We start from the raw sequence: 19,565 nt of genomic DNA on the forward strand, positions 1-19,565 counted from the left end.
CACACACATGCAACACACACTCAGTGTTCCTAATTGGTGATTTCTAGCAAAGACTCATTTTATTTGAAGTAAAAGCAAGATTTATTAGAAATAGGCAGGATTGGAAAGCCCTGCTTCTGTCTAAGCTACATCTTGAAGAAAATAAGAATGGGAGGAAAAATAACCTTTACCTCTCTTAAACACAGAGACTCACTTAATTAACTATGGGATAGATAAAAGATGGACATAGGGACAGTGTGAAAAAATCTTTCCCTCATATCCCAAAGGTGAATTTTTGAGGGGCAACTGCACTTTCTGGTTTTCTTTTTCAGCTCTTGGATGAGAAGCAAAATGTCTTCAAAGAAAAACCAGAAAGTCCAGTTGCCTCTTGAAAAAGCATCTTTGGGACAACCATGACATGGATGACTGAGAATCTCCATAGACCTCCCCTGATTTGAAGACAAATACAGTCTTCAATAGTTCTAGCACAGAATAACCCAGTAGAGATTAGTTCATATCTCTTCCATCAGGGAGAAAGTGAGGAATCTATTATTTGCATGTACCTATGAAAAATTTAAAAGTTCATTTAACAAGTTTTCATAATGACATCTTTGGTTATTAATTCTTAATACCTTTGTGAAATAATGCTGCCAAGAAGTTAATTTCAACCCTGTGACATCTGATTCAAATAATATGTAATAATATTCAGCATTACGGTTAGTATAGTACAGTACTATATAATCACATTAAGATTTTGAATGTGAGTTATTTCATTATTGCTAGCTTTGATCTTTGACTTTACACTTGTAAAAATCAGCTCCCAAATTATCCTGCATTGATGAACCACACAGAGTGTGCGATTAGCTAGATAACTTTAAAAATTACAATAATAACAGTAATATATTATACTATAATAATGTCCTAACCTCTCTCTTTTGGGAAATAATAGCATAGCAATGACAACTGGAATATGTCAGTGAGGCAAATTTGCAGTTGCAACAATACTACATAACCCTTTTCACTGTGGATTCCATTTTATTGAAGTAATGCAAAAATTAATCTAATTTCACTATGATAATTCAATACAAAATATATTAAAATGGTAAAAATACATTCCCCTTTGGAAGTGAAAAATGTCAGGTAATTACCAATGTTAATAAAATTCAACTGTAATATATGTATTTAATTGAAAACTATATTTAGAATGGAAGTAACTTTTCCCTCACTCCTAAATATGTAGACCTTGGCCACATTGTGTTTGAATGAATTTGTTTCCTAATTTATTCCTTGAACTATATGGCTTATCTTTTGTGTCAAATATCTTGTACTCCTTATGAACACAGCATCCTTACATATTAATTGTTGACCAGAAGTGATATAGGGCATGCCTGTAGAAGGAGAAGCTTAACTTACAATATAGATATAGTTATAGATCAATTTTTTGTAAAATGTATTCAAAGAAAGGTACTTTGTACAGTATTATAGCTGTTTAAATATGATTTTGCTCCTGATTAAAAGGCAACAAGAGAACCTTAATAGATATAGAAGTGATGCCAATCTTCTCGTTAATTGAAGAGCAGCCTGTACTTTTATTTTATTTTATTTTTTTAGGAAATAGGAGCATCAGAAATTATGGCAAATAAATGGAGATTTGTGGGGAGAAGGGGTCAGGCATTTTATTCAAAAAAGATTTATTAGAAGTATAGGAGGCTTCTTTGAGGCTTACTTTTCTGTTAGGAGAAAAGAATAAAACTGCTGTTGAAAATCATTATTATTATTATTATTTTTGCTGTATTTCAAATCTTTATAGGGCATATTTTTTCTGTTCTTCAGTATACTCTAAACTGAGCTCAGGCTAAACAATATTTTCTATAATGTTGAAAGAATAATAAGAACATTAAAATGTTCTAGTCAATCAAGTTTGGCTAAAATTCTTTTCATTTCCATTGGCCTTTTGTTTTTCAGGAAAAGTTTATCTTTGCCTGTGGTAGTGTCAGGCACACCAATGATTGATGTTGTTGAGAGAACCAAATGATTGATATTGATATACATAAATTTGTATATATGTATATGGAGAGAGAGGGGGGTGGGTTGGGGAGTTTCTTAAATAGAGCTCTGTTCAGTATTTGCTCTCACTCAGAAATAAGGAAAATAAATTACTTTAGACAATTCCCACTGGTGCAACTCACTCTCTCCAAATGTGTTCTCTCACTGATTCATAAATTTGTCAAATATGTTATGGAAGGTAATTCTGGGGAATGCAAATGTGTCTTCCCACCAATGGAATTCCTCACATGAATAGATGGAAGGGAAGTTTCTATTCAGAAACAAGATAATTTGTGTCTCTTATTATACATCTACTTTAGTTAAATGGATGAAACAGTTTACCTAAATGCAGGAGAGGAGGTTACAGACAAGACATTTAAAATAACAGTGATAAATTCAGTTTTCTGTATAGTAAGCCCTTGTTATGAAATGTATTGCCACTATTGTAGTACTAAGGCAAGCCTCTGTTTATAACAGACTATGAATAGGCTAAAATCATATTTGTTTATTTATTCCTTTTTTTATTTCTTGTTTTATTTATCTTTCTACAATTGCTTTTGAGCTTTTGTGTTTTTGTAAGTCTCTTAGAGATGTGTAGGGATGGTTGGCCTACAAGTGTTGTAATAAATACATACAGGTGAAACTCAAAAAATTAGAATATCGTGCAAAAGTTCATTTATTTCAGTAATGCAACTTAAAAGGTGAAACTAATATATGAGATAGACTCATTACATGCAAAGCAAGTTCAAGCTGTGATTTGTCATAATTGTGATGATTATGGCTTACAGCTCATGAAAACCCCAAATCCACAATCTCAGAAAATTAGAATATTGTGAAAAGATGCAATATTCTAGGCTCTAAGTGTTCCACTCTAATCAGCTAATTAAGCCATAACACATGCAAAGGGTTCCTGAGCCTTTAAATAGTGTCTCAGTCTGGTTCAGTAGGGATCACAATCATGGGAAAGACTGCTGACCTGACAGTTGTGCAGAAATCATTGACACCTCCATAAGGAGGGAAAGCCTCAAAAGGTAATTGCAAAAGAAGTTGGATGTTCCCAAAGTGTGTATCAAAGCACATTAATAGAAGTTATGAAAAGGTGCACAAGCAGCAGGGATGACCACAGCCTGGAAAGGATTGTCAGGAAAAGGCCATTCAAAAGTGTTGGGGACTTTTACAAGGAGTGGACTGAGGCTGGAGTCAGTGCATCAAGAGCCACCACACACAGACGGATCCTGGACATGGACTTCAAATGTCCTATTCCTCTTGTCAAGCCACTCCTGAACAACAAACAATGTCAGAAGCGTCTTACCTGGGCTAAAGAAAAACAGACCTGGTCTGTTGCTCAGTGGTCCAAAGTCCTCTTTTCTGATGAGAGCAACTTTTGCATCTCATTTGGAAATCAAGGACCCAGAGTATGGAGGAAGAATGGAGCGGCACACACTGCAAGATGCTTGAAGTCCAGCGTGAAGTTTCCACATCTGTGTTGATTTGGGGTCATCTGCTAGTGTTGGTTCACTTTGCTTCATTAAGTCCAGGGTCAACGCAGCCATCTACCAGGAGATTTTGGAGTACTTCATGCTTCCTTCCGCAGACAAGCTTTATGGGGATGCTGACTTCATTTTCCAGCAGGACTTGGCACTTGCCCACAATGCCAAAAGCACCAAAATCTGGTTCAATAACCGTGGGATTACTGTGCTTGATTGGCCAGTAAACTTGCCTGACCTGAACCCCATAGAGAATCTATGGGGCATTGCCAAGAGAAAGATGAGAGACATGAGACCGAACAATGCAGAAGAGTTGAAGGCCACTATTGAAGCATCCTGGTCTTCCATAACACCTCAGCAGTGCCACAGGCTGATAGCTTCCATGCCACTCCTCTACCAGACATAATTGCTGCAAAAGGGGCCCAAACCAAATACTGAGTACATATGCATGCTTATACTTTTCAGAGGTCTGATATTGTTCTATGTACAATCCTTGTTTTATTGATTGCATGTAATATTCTAATTTTCTGAGATTGTGGATTTGGGGTTTTCATGAGCTGTAAACCATAATCATCACAATTATGACAAATCAAATCAAACTATCTTGCTTTGCATGTAATGAGTCTATCTCATATATTAGTTTCACCTTTTAAATTGCATTACTGAAATAAATGAACTTTTGCATGGTATTCTGATTTTTTGAGTTCCACCTGTATATACTTTGAATTTTACTCTGAGTTTCTAAATGAGAATTTTATGCAAGTGATATGCAAGTTCTAATCTTAACAGTACTGTCAGAGGTGAGCTGTGTTATGGCATCTACATAATATACATCTGTATAATATGCTGCAAAAATACAATACTTAAATAGATTCCATGCCATCAGTTCTTTCTCAGATTATCTCTACCAGACATCTTTTCTTTCCCTTTATGGAGATATAGGGGAACTAGTGTTTCATTTACTGGAAATGTTGAAGCTCCTGATTCATAATTTCATGGATTTTTAGCTTGTAATGACAACTTGAAAATGTTTTTTGACCGTGTTCAAATCAATAACAAACAACAGAGTAGTGTTTTTTTTAAATAATATAAATGTAAAATACATGCTTAATTGATTTAAAGTAACATGCTGTAAATAGAATATAGGCAGGCACGTTTATCAGTATTTCAAGGAACATGTATTTATTTATTCAGGTTTATTAGCATAAACTAATAAGAAGCTCTGTTCATTATGCTCAATAAATATTAGTTATGTATAATTTCCAGGATTAGATTAGTTATATAGACCACTAAATTCTTTATTTTCTTTAGGTCCCAAAGCAGTGGAAGCCTACAGCCAAAAATTTCAAGTGCTAACCACTTCAGGGAAATTGTTATTTTCTGCAGATGATAATGAAGTGGTCGTTGGAGCAGAAAGACTGAAAGTTTTAGGTAAACAATTTTCATCTAAGCTTCTCTTATTATCAGCATATTGATTACTTTGAAAATAGTTTATATATGTGATCTCTTTTACAGTCATTATGAAAGAATGCTCTCTCATGGCTTCGGTAAACATTGATCAAATGTTTTTTTGCAAATTCATGACATGTTCAGTTTTCTTTATTAAATACTTTTAGGTTAAAGATGTTGGGAAATAAATCAGGGTGACCATCATCTTGGTCATGGTATATATTACGAAGCACAGTGTTATGAAAGACAACATCTTTGCTTCTCATTATTTCACAAGCAGATGTGGGCAAGTAAGCCACGCTACATCTAAACCCATTTCTAAATGGTTTTTATGCCTTAAAGCTTAAAATGAAATGGCATTCTGTCTTCAGTAATGGAAGTAGCAATGTTGCACATTCCAATCTAACATTCTGCATTAAAGCTATTGGTTTTGCCAGCATGTATATCACTTTAGAATCCTGCAATTTATTTCATCCAGGTACACAGCTAAGACTGTTTAAATCACTTAAAATAATTCAGCTGTACTGCTAGACCTTGGGGCAAAATGGTAGTTAAGCCCCTGCAGGCTGTTTTATTATTATTTAGAGTCTTATGATAAGTCCATTTCCATTCGTGATTCCCAAACCATAATACTTTTTTACTTAGACAGTAAGAAAATAACAACAACTGTTGCCATTAGGTAATAAAATAGAAATAAAATAGAATTTTGTTTTATATAAGCAGATGTCTGATTGTGAAATGGAATGTCCATTGTTTTTCTTTTTATCTATGTCTCTCTGCACACCCTTAAAATCCACTCTGGAGAATTGGAAGCCTTATGGAGGATCTGCGCTCTACATGGGGCAGCCCTTGAAGAGTATTCGGAGACTTCAACTCGTCCAGAACGCAGCCGCACGAGCGATTGTGTTACACGTTACACCTATCCTCCGCGAGCTGCACTGGTTACCGATCAGTCTCCGGATACGCTTCAAGGTGCTAGTCGTAACTTATAAAGCCCTTCATGGTATTGGATCTCGGTACTTGAGAGACCACCTGCTGCCAATTACCTCCCACAGACCCATTAGATCTCACAGGGTTGGCCTCCTCCGGGTGCCATCTACCAGCCAATGCCACCTGGCTATTACCCGGGGGAGGGCCTTCTTTGTGGCAGCTCCGGCCCTCTGGAATGAACTCCCCGCAGGGATTCGGACCCTCACCTCTCTCCAGGCCTTCCGAAAAGCCGTCAAAACCTGGCTTTGTCGGCAGGCCTGGGGGTGATGAGTTCCCTCCCCTCTCGACATGTATGGTTGTGCGACTGTTGCCTACTTTTATTATTTGTATTTTGTCTTTTATGTTCCCCCTTTTTTCCCCTTTGAATTGTTTGCTGCCCTGAGTCCTCCCGGAGAAGGGCGGCATACAAATAATAAAATACCAATACCAATACCAATCTTTAAGGGTATGAAATCAGCTGCAGAATTCCACTTCCATTCAATCCCACTTTCACTTTCCACTCACAAAATAATAATTTCAGTATTCTTCCCCTAATGTTTATGATGCAATTATTAGCAATCACGTTTTTAGGCTGTCAAATACCTTTCACAAAGCAGCTCAACTATGCATAATTTTGAAACTTCTAGAATCTCTGGTGAAATAATACAAATTGACATCAACAGATACTTGTTTATTCTACTTTTGATAAAGATTTTAACAACATTTGCATCAGCTGGTTTCAGTCATGCCCCATAAAGCAATAATTAGCTCCAAAGGAGCAATTATTATTTTCAGTATCTTTTCTGAGAGTTTTGTATAGATGTATATTTATTATTAAAAAGATTTATATTTTATGAACTTCAAAAAAGCCAATAAATCAGATTTTTTAAAAACTTATTTGTATAGTTTCGGTGAGGTGCTTATGTTTGCAGTAAAATGTCCTCAGCTTTTCTTTTTCTCTCTTAAAAAAGACATCAAAGGAAAATGAGGAAATGACATCAAAGCTGAGTTTATAACAGGTTTAATGACCCCCTTGATATGTGTTATACTTATTTCTTACATTGATTGTAATCTAATTAGTTTAGATTGGGGTATGTCTACCAATAGGTTCAGCATTGGCAAAGTCCAGGTTCCTTTACTACCTCTTTTCTGCATGAACAATCTTCAGATACTCTTGTTATTCCCTCGCATGTCCTTATTACAAACAAACAAATAAATAAATAAATAATCTGGCAGAAAAGTTGTTTTGGAGAGTTAGAGCAGCAACGATGGGGTACATAATCTATTTTCAATCTAGCTAATGATAATGATTTCCTTTTCTTTTGTACTGGTTCAAAGCTTGATTTGAAATTTTTAAGCAGTTCAAGGCTTTCAAGTAATAAAATAAGATTGTCTCTCTTTTTTAAAAATTTGAATTCTCCACATCTTTTCCAGCATTAAAACCAAGCAAGGAGCGAAAAACAATGTTTAAAACATCTGAAAGTTAGAACTTTTTTAAAAAAAAGAAGACTTGAACATATATTTGTTTTGCCAGCTACCAGCTATGATGAGCATAGAAAATATTACAGTCTGTCCTTTTCATGAAGAAGAAAAGTTTGAGAGAAACATTTAAAGATTAATTTACTTTATTGGCATACATTAAGACACTGGTCAGGCTTAAATTATCCTACCTATATTATGTGAAGATCCAACACTGGGGGATAACGTTTTAATGCTGGGAAAGGTGGAAGGAAAGAGAAGAAGAGAATGACCAGAAATATCTATACATGTGGTAGGTAACAGTTGACAATGACTTAACGGTACATACTCATCATTATAATCATTAAAGCAAATATAATCATTAAAGTATATACATGGCTATTGTATATACACTTTTCTTACTATCAACCACTCAGGTCATTATGTACATGTAATCCAACATCAACTTTTTCAGGAATCAGTTACCATGATGCTCATCCCATCAGGGGTGGGTTCCAGAACAGTGGGGGGGCGTACCGGTGCCTGCCAGGAGCACCAGGTAGCGTTCCGGTATGGTGCTCCAGAGGGCCCACCCGCTTGCCTGTGCTCCTTACCAGTATTTGAGATGTTCAGGGTTTCCGCACAAGTGCATGGAGCATACGGCGCCTGTGCAACACTCGGCTGAACATCATGCTGTTTAAGAGTATAGATATTGTCCCAGTGTTTCCGACCCATTGGTTAAGGGTGCAATAAATTATACAAAAATTTTCAGCATTCTTTGCAGGTATTCCTGAGCAAGTGTGCAAATGGAATCCAGAGTTATTAGGGGTCAATGAACATGAAACACTTAATTATACTTGTAAATCATTTTGTTGGTGATGTTGTTTTAGGATTATCCAAAAAGAAACATTGATTGTTTCTTTTACTGATCATATGGAGCAACAAAAGTTGTAGCTATTATATTTTAATAAGAAAATATTCAAAATTAGTTTTGATGTTCATTAATTACTTATTATTTAATGAAAATTGAATGTTGCAGCACTTATAAATAAAGAGTAATCATAAAGTTTGTTCTGTTAATTAGTTATTTTTATACTATAGATTAGTTTTAGATATGCCCTCTACATGCCACTTAGTCACTCACTAGCAGAATCAAATTATATCACTGCATAAAAATATTTTAATGAAAGATAAATAATTTAAATTAGAATGAGTTTTTTTAAGAAAATAAACCACAATCAAATTAGCGTATAGAACAACAAAACAATAATTGACATGTAGTCAACACTGATTTAAAACATAATGATATTGGAACCCTAGTGAGAAGAATAAATATGAAAATTGAGAAAGCATGAAGTTTGATTATTGTGATGTTTGTCCAATCTGGCGTAATAAATCCCCTAATTGAAGAATTCAGGTGCTGCTTTTTACCAAACATCAACTCGCCTTTTCAGTTCTATACTAAGCGAATCTCACTTGAACAGCTGGACTTTATCTAGAACTAGTGCAGTGAGGCTGAAATTTATTTGTTTCATCAATTACTTTCTGATCCATTGATCCTGAATTATTTGTTTGTTGGTGGAAAGAAAAACGGGATACTGATATTTTAAAGAGGTACACAATATCCAAACTGTTGTGATTCAAGTTATGGACAGGCCATTGCCAAAATAGTATGCTCCAGGCCAAAAGGACTACTAAAATACTAGTGTTGTGGAAGTGAACTTGTAGTACTATATTTTTTGTACTATATGACCCACTTCCCCCACCCTACCCCCCAAAAGTGGGTGGAAATGTCAGTGTATCTTATGGACCTAATATTGCTTATTGCCACCGCCAGTCACCGCCCCTGCCTAGGGTTAGATCCCATAATACCGCTGATCAACTGTTCTAGGCAACAGGGGTTGCCGCCATTGCCTGTTGGCACCACCGCTGTTCGGCAGCGGTGAACAGCAGCAATAGGCAACGGTGGAGGGTTGCAAGCAGTAGCGATAGGCAACAGTGATAGGTGATGAGTGATTGCAATAGGGAGCAGCAGCGAGCAGCAGCAATAAGCGGTGGCGGCAACAGGCAAAGATAGGCAGTGCCAATCCCCACTGCCTGGAACAACTGATCGGCGTTATTCCAGAAGCCAGTCCAACCACCAATAGGTGGTGAACAGCGGCAGTGGTGAGCAGTGGCGATAGGCAGGGAATGTTGGCAAAGGCTCCAGCGTTCTCTGGCAGAGACAGAAGACACAGAGGAGGTAGCAATAGCACCGTTTCTGGTGGGCCAGTCAGCTGATTGGTAATGCTGTGGGAGACTGGGATCCATCGTTTCTTAGCTGATTAGTGATGGGTGCAATGGAGCAGAGCATTGACGAGCCATGTGCTGGTGCTGGAAGGCAGAAGCAGATTTTTGTTTTCTTGTTTTCCTCCCCAAAAGCTAGGTGCATCTGTTTTTCCCTGTCAAGGAAACATGGGATATTTCAAGAACATACACAATTGGATACTTGCAGTCTGTAATGAGTTTGATTGCCAAAGGGGAATATCTCATTTTATCTCATAGGAGGAATCCACTTCCTAATAATTCCTGCAAAAGAAGTGAGCATATAGCTCTCACACTTTTAATGATATAGTTTCCTATCATTGGAAGAGGACTCCTTACAAAATACCATGTGTATAATTCATGTTGAGCAATAGTGGTCAAGTCCAGGATGGGTCGAAGAGGTATAAACTGTACTCAAAGATGTTACAGAACAATACATTTTTTTTATATTCTAGCCTTCCAAAATATCACACCACCTACTGGATGCATTATAACAAGACCTACACCTACATAATAAGGAGATGGAAATACAAATGTGGCTTTGTATAGCTTGTATAATGCTACCAACTAATAATTTAATGATGATGATTAAAATAAAAGACAAACACTAGGTTGGAATCAAAGGAATGTGGTCAATTTTTAGATATTTCCGGCTGGTTTGGAATAAAAACAATTTCAGCACTTATCTGAGACTCTAATATTGTACCATTAGACCTTTAATAATAGCAACATTTATGAAATTATCATGCCCATCCTTATCTCTGAGATGACTAGTGTTCTGTTTTATGGATTAAGAGAAGACTATTATGCACTGTGTAAGAGGATTGTTAAACTTAGCTGAAATGTTATAAATATGTCATATGTCAGCAGTGAATGTTTTGTCACTATCAATCCATACTTGAGAATCCATACCAGGGGTGGGTTCCAGCAGGCACCTACTGCCGGTTCGCTCGTATGCACTCTTCGTGCATGTGCACAGTGCAATTAAAATTGTTCTGCGCATGCGTAGAACTGAAAATCAAGATGGTGGCGGCAATGGCGCTGCACAGGGAACCAGTTCGGGGGTGTGGCAGGTCTAGGTCATTGCCGGTTCCAGCAACCCAGGCCGCCACTACCAGCCGAACCAGGCCGAACCAGTAGGAATCCACCACTGATCCATACATATATCAGTCATCATGAGACACAAGTTTATAGGATGAGAGTAGATGCTGATATTTTACATAGAAACAACAGACTTTTGAGGTCCAGTGGCTAGAGATTTTGAATGTCAAAAGCAGGAAATATTGTTGGTGCCAAACATGAAAATTGAAAACATTTCCCTGTTAATTAGTAAGCAGCTTGTAGATTTAAAAATACATTATTTGAATTCTTATAAATATAAATCTCATGTTTTATACAAAAACATTGGATTAGATTGTGCGTGGGTGTGTGGGTGTGTTATTGGGCATTTGGACATACATAAAATAGTCTGCCAGTTTAATTATACATAAACATTTCAAACTTCATCTGAACAGATTTGTTTTTCTGGAGTGAGGTGGAAATTGGTTTCTTTCAAATCAATGATAAAAATACAAGTCAAAAGGGAAAACTGGAAGGTATCGAAGGATAGTCATCATATTCCTATACTATGTTTAGCCAGGCATTAACCAGATCAAATCTTCTTACTGGCAATGCAGTCATGCTAAATGTATCAAAACTCTTAGTTTAGAAAGTGTTAGCGGAACAATGATGAGGCAGTTCCTAAGTTTAGAGATGCAACTGGGTTCTGTCCCTCGGGAGGGCAATAAAATGCCACCATTGCTGTCAACTTGGCCATGGAGCGCCAGAGTGCCTGGCTCCAGCCCCAATATCGCAAACATGTGCACCAATCGTCAGGACGGTAAAGAGAAGACCCCAGATGCCACCAGAAAAGAGTCATCTGAGTCAACAACCTCTGAAAACTGATCCCAACCTAAGTTGATGAAGAGTCCACCCAATGGGGAAACTTCGAAGGTAGAGAATAGTGTAGACAACACGATGGTGAGTGTACCCATCTGTCCCATCGCTTTCCAAGCCAAGCTCCAAGTACCCGAAATGGGGGGTGGAAGGGGAAGCTGAAGGAGTCGTGGACACTGGCTGCCCTCAATGCTTAATCAGCAGGTCAATTGTAAGCAACTAGGCATATGCACAAGACTTCTAGCCTGTCCCATTCAGGTTGAGCTGGTAGATGGATGCTAATGGGGGGGCGGCCACGCTAATGACTGAACTGGTAAAGTTACAAGTAGGCCGCCACTATTAGCTTCTCAGATTCATTGTGGTTCCAAAGATGCTGGAATTAATTATCTTAGGGCTTGCATGACTGACAAGTGGACACCTACGATAAAGTGTGAAGACGGCAGTAGAAAATTGATGGTCACATTTGGGCCGCTACTACCGGTGGAGCCAAAGGGCCACCCAGAGACAATTGAACCTAAGACCCCAGAACCTGCAGCACCTGCAGCGGGAGACAAACCCTAGGTATCCAACAAGTACCAAAAAACTTGTTGGCAGATGTTTTGTCAAGAAAACCACAGTATGACAGTAAGAAGGGAGTAGTTATTCACCCCATCCTTTCTTACTCCCACCAAAAGGCAGGCCAAGTGACCAACCGAAGCCAGGATAAACTGATGACATCGATGAATAGTGCTCCCAGCAGACCCGTGGCTCAACAATAACGAGGATATCCTAACGATGAAAGATGGATTAGCCTGGAAGAGGTCCAAACTGTACATCCCCGTGGGATTGAGGCTGGAAGTTCTACAGCGTAGCCATGAGGAGGAACTAGGAGGCCACTTTGGATTCCTAAAAACACTCCACCTTACCAGGCATCAATTTTGGTGGCCAAAGATGAAATCGGAGGTGGAAGATTATGTAAAAAGCTGTGCTACTTGCGCAACGATGAAAACACTGCCAGAAAAGCCCCCTGGACTGCTACAACGAGTGGCCAGCCCTAACCAACCATGGGAAGAGATCGCAATGAACTTCATTATCGAATTCCCAGACAGCAGTGGAATAGAGTCATCTGGACAGTTATTGATTTGGTTTCCAAGCAGGCACGCTTCATCACTTGCTCAGGGTTGCCGTCCGCAAATAAATTAGCGAAAATGTTTGTGAAACACATTTATCGCCTGCACGGGGTGTCCAAGAGAATCATTTCAGACCACGGAGTCCAGTTCACAGACTAGTTCTGGAGAGAGTTTCTGAGGTCCATTGGGTCCACACAAGAACTGAGCTCAGAGGTTCATCCCAGCATGAACCCCGCAGCATCATGGGTTTTATGATGCAGTTGTTTTAATTTGTATACATCACCCAGAGCCGCTGTTGTGAGATGGGCAGCCATAGAATCATTTAAATTAAATTAAACTAAATTAGCTGACCAATATATAGAGTAAAATTTGTTAATTTGAGATCAATCAAGCAGTACACAATATAGTAAAATAATAAAATTAAAATACACTTGTGCATAATTCTGATTTATTTTATAATTAAAATTTCATTTACATTCTACCTTTCGGTCCAGATGAAGGTAGATATTAGGCAACTCAAGGCAGATTTCAACCCCAAAAAAATGAGTAGTGGACATAAAGACCAGTAAACAGATTTTTTGGAAATACCAACTAGCTAGTATACCGGTTGGAACGGATCCGGAACCCATCACTGGGGCTGAGGGAAGGCGAACACTTGTTTTCTTACTTACCTCTTCTAAATCTTGGTGCATCTTATACACCGGTGCCTCTTATAGTCCAAAAAATATGATAAGTACTTTCATGACATTCAATAGCAAGGATTGGTAGATCCAGGTCTCATCAGCATACTGATAGAACCTGTCTCTGGAGTTTATCTTGTTTACGTCCAACAGTTTCATACAGAAAGTGAAGCTGATGAAGGATTCAAGAGTACTAAAATGGCTATGTCCCCTTTCCTTACATCCAGTTCTCATCACAGAAAATCCACGAAGCAGCCACAATGCCATACCCTACCTAACAGCTTAATTAAATTGGGTTCAGATACTCAACAGCTTCCATAGGGCAATACCCCCACCAATACATTTAAAACAACCAGTAATTTCCCAACTCTTTCACATCAAGGGAAAGTTTACTTAATAACATTTTCACTGCCTCCTCCTTTAGGCAAAGGAAAAAACTCCTCCAACAAGGAAAGCCTAATATCTCTTGCAACTGTGAGCTCAGCATCCTCCTGCCTGATTAAATCAGCAGGAGGGCTGAAGATTCCGCAAAGAGATGGCAACTCTCCCCCATCCTGACAAGTTGGTAAAACTCGTATTTGATATTTTTCAAAATGTGATAGTTAAGCACAAGAAGAACTGCAGACACGTCAACTGAGAATTTGTGCAGACAGTTAACCTTACCATTCTTATTTGTAAAATGTCTTCATCAAGATACTTACAGGATTTATTTAAAAATATAATGACCAGAGTGTGTCATATGTAATATAATTCCGTGTAGGGATTATTTCCTGGTAAATGTTCATAGAATTAAAGCAGAGAGCTTTAAGCTAATAGCATTCTTTCCCCTGGTTTCCAAAAGCTGCTTCTTTGTGCAGCCTTGCATCTCTAGGAGCTGGCATTCTTTCTAGAAGGTGAAGAAGAAATAATCTGCCTTGCCCCTGGGATGCTTTTTGGCTTAGTTTGGGAGGTGAATGCGATGATTAGTAATTCCATCTTTGTATAAAATCTTCCTTATTGTCTCAGGGCTTTGCATCCCAGGCATTCTCACCCAGGTTTTGTAATAAGTACTTAGGTGGGAGAAAGGGGAGGAGGGAGCAACACATCTCCATGAATATTTATCATGTACATCAAGGAACTAATAACTACCCTGTGCATTTGTTATTTTTATAAAAGTATAGTCAGGATTTTATGTAAATTTTATTGTTCAAGATCAAGAAAACTAGAAACTATTATGTACATATTTGGTTTCCTACGAATCTGTTTGAACTACAAAGCTGTGCCTAAAGAATGCTTGTTTTGTATGCTTATGCTATTTACATTTCTCTTCATCTCAGTTGTGAAAATCCATCTGCAAAAAAAAGAAACATAGCCACAATTTTGTAATCCCTTCTGTAATCCCAATCTCTGCCCTGCAAACAAACAAAAACAAACAAACAGAAAAGTGCAAGATGGGTACAAGGTGGTTTAGTACATTGTTTGAAGGTGGTACATTTCTGAACACAATTGTTTTAGATAACACTGTAGAAATGGAATGTCTCAACTAAGCCAAATGTTGAATGTTATTTTATTATCCCAAAGTGCAGGATAACTTCCAAGATCATCTTCAAATATGGAATTGGACAGAATTTCAGGACTATGTATGCTACCAACAAGAAACAGCAGAGTCCAATTTTCTTTTAAAAATCCACAGATATAATAACTATAAAATCCTCTGACTGTCATAAACAGATTATTTTTGTGTCCCTTACCTCTTAATAATGCTTCTTTTTACTACTCTTACCCATTTTCTTTGTAAGGAAGTGTGTCAGAAGATGCTGTAGCTCCTAGAGAAGGGACCATGATAAATTGGTAGTCCTCCAGCAAATTATGCTTTATCTATACAACCACTCCTCATTTAACAACTACCTTGGTTAACAGCTATTTGCAAATACAACACTGATAAATAATTTAAAAAATGCATTCTACCACTAGTATATGCATTTACAACCTGATTTTGTGCACCTGACAACAAAAGCAATCAGTGTGAAACTGATTAAGGCCCAGTCAATTTCAGGAAGCCATGTAAACAGATTGAAGAGTTCTAATCAACTAATTAAGCTCATAGAGGTGAGGTTGTTAACTTGCAGTTAGTACTTTTATGGGAAGGCTACACTATGAAGAACAGTAACCCAGGAGGAGAAAGCTTATATAAGCAATGGGGGACAAAAAAAGAGGGGAGCGGAATGGGTTGGACATAGGTCATTGAATCAGAGAACTTCATCTGAGATGGCAGCCATCAATGATCTTCCCAACAATCCTCCCTCCCTCCCTCCCTCTCTCTCCCTCCCTCCCTCCCTCCCTCCCTCCCTCTCTCTCTCTCTCTCTCTCTCTCTCTCTCTCTCTTTCTGTGTCACATATTCACTTAACCGTTTCACTTAACAATAAAGTCATGGGAACAGACTTCAGTCACTAAACTAGAAGAGGATGTAATAAGAATTACCCATAGCTGCACCTAATTTTGTAGCATTTTTCTTGTCAGTTTCCACATTTATGGGGAAAGGAGGGGGACAAGGAAGAAGCCTCCCTAAAGAGTGTAGGAATCCTACACTCAGGTGTCCCCCAGGCAATGACATAGAGTCCACATTTATTTCTGTGTACTTTGAAGAACAGTGATTGTCCAATATTCTGGTAGTTTAGTTTTTTGAGATTTTTTTTTCATAAAAGTAAACATTGCAAAAAAATCTTCAAAATAGATCAGACATAATGAAGTATCCCCATTGCTCAGTGCACTGGGTGGAACTTCTCATGGGGCAACATATACCCTTAAAATTAATTTAGCTGGTAGCTTTGTTGAATTGCAACCTTCCAATGATGATGGAATTAAAAGGACTGCATCCAGTCTAAGTAAAATCATTAACTTAATTCCCATTGATTTCATTGAGTTTAACACATAACTAAATGCATCTGAATCAATTCAAAAGCAGATATTTGTAAGAATTGACTGCATAATTGCAAATAATGTTTTTAAACTTACTAAGGAGGGTGGTTAGGGAGAGGTTTTGACATTAATTCCAAAGACTCTGCTTTGTCTTCAGTCCTTGTTTCTCATTTAATCAGTACCACAGTAGGTCAAGCAGTAGCTGAATGAATAAATTTGTCCTCAGGCACCAAAAGCAGGACAGAGTGTGAAAAAAAAAAGTCCAAAGCAACTTCAAAACAGGGAGCCTTTATCTCTTTGCCACTTCACAAGCACTTCCCATATAGATTTACAATAATAAGTAAATGGTATTCATAATCATAACCTGTCTGCTCTGTAGCTTGCTAATATTGCAACGGAGACAGTGATCCTTGCCCTGACTTGCTTCAATATTATTAGTTTTCTGACAAATGTATCTCAACAAATGAAGGACAGTCAATGTTCTAGCAGTAATTGAATAGGCAATCCAATAACGAACATACAGAATGTTAAAAGTAGCCTCTGCTAACACCACTTTTGATTTATATTCCTTTGATCAAAACAAACTTCCAAATTACTTTTCACTATAAGCCTCCCAGCTAATTTCTATCCAAATAAAATTAGTCCAGTCCAATAGCTGCTCTCCATCACACTGTTGCAATGAAAACTGCTTAGTTTTTCACTGTTAAATTCAATTTTGCAGGCTTCTCTTGATATGTCAGATTATAATTCCTGTCATTTTGAAAGTTGTAAAGTGATACATCTGGATGCTGCCAGGTTTTATCAAATCACAAAGAGCAGATGCCTGTTGTCATGGTTGCTTTGGGCAGTCATAAAATACCCACTTAGCAGAAGTCAAACAGCTGATGCCATGGTCAACCCACCTTTCCTTTAAATTGTTTTTAGCAAGGCGGCAACCTTCAAATAGTAGCTATCATTTTCTAAAATTGCTTATGTGTCCGTGGTAAGACTCAGGATCATTCTTCTCATTGAGCAACACATAACTGCCAGAGGGATCTTAGAGTCCTAATAGACAATCACTTAAATATGAACAAGCAGTCTGCTGTGACTACCAAAAAATCCAATGCAGTCCTAGGCTCCATTAACAGAGGAATCATGTGAGATGTTAATATCACTTTATAATACCTCGGTAAAACACTATTGCATCCAGTTTTGGTCACCATGACATAAAAAATATGTTGAGACCCTAGAGAGAGTACAGAGAAGAAGAACAAATATGATTACGGAACTGCAGGCTAAGACATATAAAAATGGTTGCTGATATTGGATAAGTTTAGTTTAGTGAAAAGGACTAGGTGTGACATAATAGCAGAGCTCTAATATCTAAGGGGTTGCCACAAAGAAGAGAGGGTACACTTATTCTCCAAAGCACCTGAAGGTGCCCATCTGACCAACCCAGTACTAAAGAGAAATTTCTTTACATTTAAAACAATCAATTAGTGGACTGACTTGTATCTAGAGTGCCCCATTACTGGAGGTTTTTAAGAAGGGATTGGACAACCATTTGTGTGAAATAGTATAGGGCTGTGATGGCAAACCTATGGCACCACATACTTGAAGTGGCACACAGAGCCATCTCTCTGGGCATGCCAGCCATTGCCCATTGCTTTTCTGGGTTCCAGCGTGCACATATGCACCGACCAGCTGGTCTTCAGGCATGAATGCACACCAGAAATCGGAAGACCAGAAGCTCAGCTTTCCAGCATGTGCATGTGTGCTGGGGAGCTGCTCTTCTGGTTTCTGATGCTCCCTGCCCATGCATGCGGGTTCCCATTTTGGCACTTGATGCCGAAAAGGTTCCCCAACACTGGTATATGGTTTCCTGTCTGAGCAGGGGGTTGGACTAGAAGACCTCCAAAGTCCATTCCAACTCTGTTATTATGCTATTCTTGTAAATAAAATAAAAATATAAAATAAAATTTTGTTAGCTATTTTCATTTTTAAAAGGATGTTAAATATATATTAAATCAGTGCCTGAGGAACTATCCACATTGAAACCCCCAAATTGTGTGTTTTTTCTTACTCTCATCAACTTCCATCTCCATAATAATTACTCTTACCTACTTCCATCTGCAGAAGAAGTACCTATTTGGAGAGGTACTATTTCTAGTTCCAACAAGAACCTTAAGTAACTAGATTTTGTGTCTGCAGACTCTGATTTTCAGAAACTGGCAGTGACAGTCACAAATGATAATCACATGACCACACAAATACTGCGACCCTACCTGGACCGGGAGGCACTTCAGATAGTCACTCACGCCCTTGTTACCTCAAGACTGGATTACTGTAACACGCTCTACATGGGGCAGCCTTTGAAAAGTGTTCGAAGACTTCAGCTAGTCCAGGATGCAGCCACGCGAGCGATTGTGGGTGCACTCAGGTACACCCACGATACACCTATCCTCCGCGAGCTGCACTGGCTGCCCATTGGTCTCCGGACACGCTTCAAGGTGCTAGTCATTACTTATAAAGCCCTGCATGACATTGGACCTGGGTACCTGAGAGACCGCCTCCTGCCAATTACCTCCCAAACACCGATTCGATCACACAGGCTCGGCCTTCTCCGGGTGTCCATCTGCCAGCCAATGTCGGCTGGCAACCCCCCGGGGGAGAGTCTTCTCTGTTGTTACTCCGGCCCTCTCCCCATGGAGATCCGGACCCTTACCACCCTCCCGGCCTTCCATAAAGCTACCAAGTCCTGGCTGTTCCGACAGGCTGGGGGCTGTTGAGATATCCAGCCCCGTTTCAATTGTGAATGTTGTGCATTTTTAATTTTTTGTATTGTCTTATTTATTCCCCTTTCCCTATTTTATTGTGAGCCGCCCGGAGTCCTTCGGGAGTGGGAGGCATACAAAACTAATAAACAACAACAAACAACAATACTGCGGTGGTCATAATTGTGAACCAGTCGCCATGCACCTGAATTGACTACATGGATGATGCAACAGTTGCAAACTACAAGGATCCATAATTTGTCATACCTGTTTTTGTCTTTAGGCTTTTCTATGTTATCCTTATTGTACTGCTGTGAATTTCCTCAAAGAAAGTGAACACAAAAAGTCTCATGTTTGTTTTTCTAAAAACATTTTTTTTAAAGAAAATTTTACTGCTAGCAATTATTCATTGAAAAGGAAGAAATAATTTTTGGAAATTTGAAGCACTTGCACTTTGGGCTTGTTTCTCAAGTAAATGTTCTCAATGTACCAGTAAG

The 19,565-nt window shown here is 38.4% G+C and overlaps 1 protein-coding gene across 1 annotated transcript in view; it reads left to right on the forward strand.

Moving 5' to 3' along the window:
- Positions 1-19,565, forward strand: part of SGCD (sarcoglycan delta) — a 210,391-nt gene that overhangs the window by 116,046 nt on the left and 74,780 nt on the right. The window contains exon 4 of the mRNA XM_032208768.1: positions 4,824-4,943. Within this exon, the coding sequence (XP_032064659.1) occupies positions 4,824-4,943 (120 nt within the window). The remainder of the gene's footprint in view (positions 1-4,823; positions 4,944-19,565) is intronic.

This window comes from Thamnophis elegans, chromosome 2, assembly GCF_009769535.1.
Source record: "Thamnophis elegans isolate rThaEle1 chromosome 2, rThaEle1.pri, whole genome shotgun sequence".
Lineage (NCBI taxonomy): Eukaryota > Metazoa > Chordata > Lepidosauria > Squamata > Colubridae > Thamnophis > Thamnophis elegans.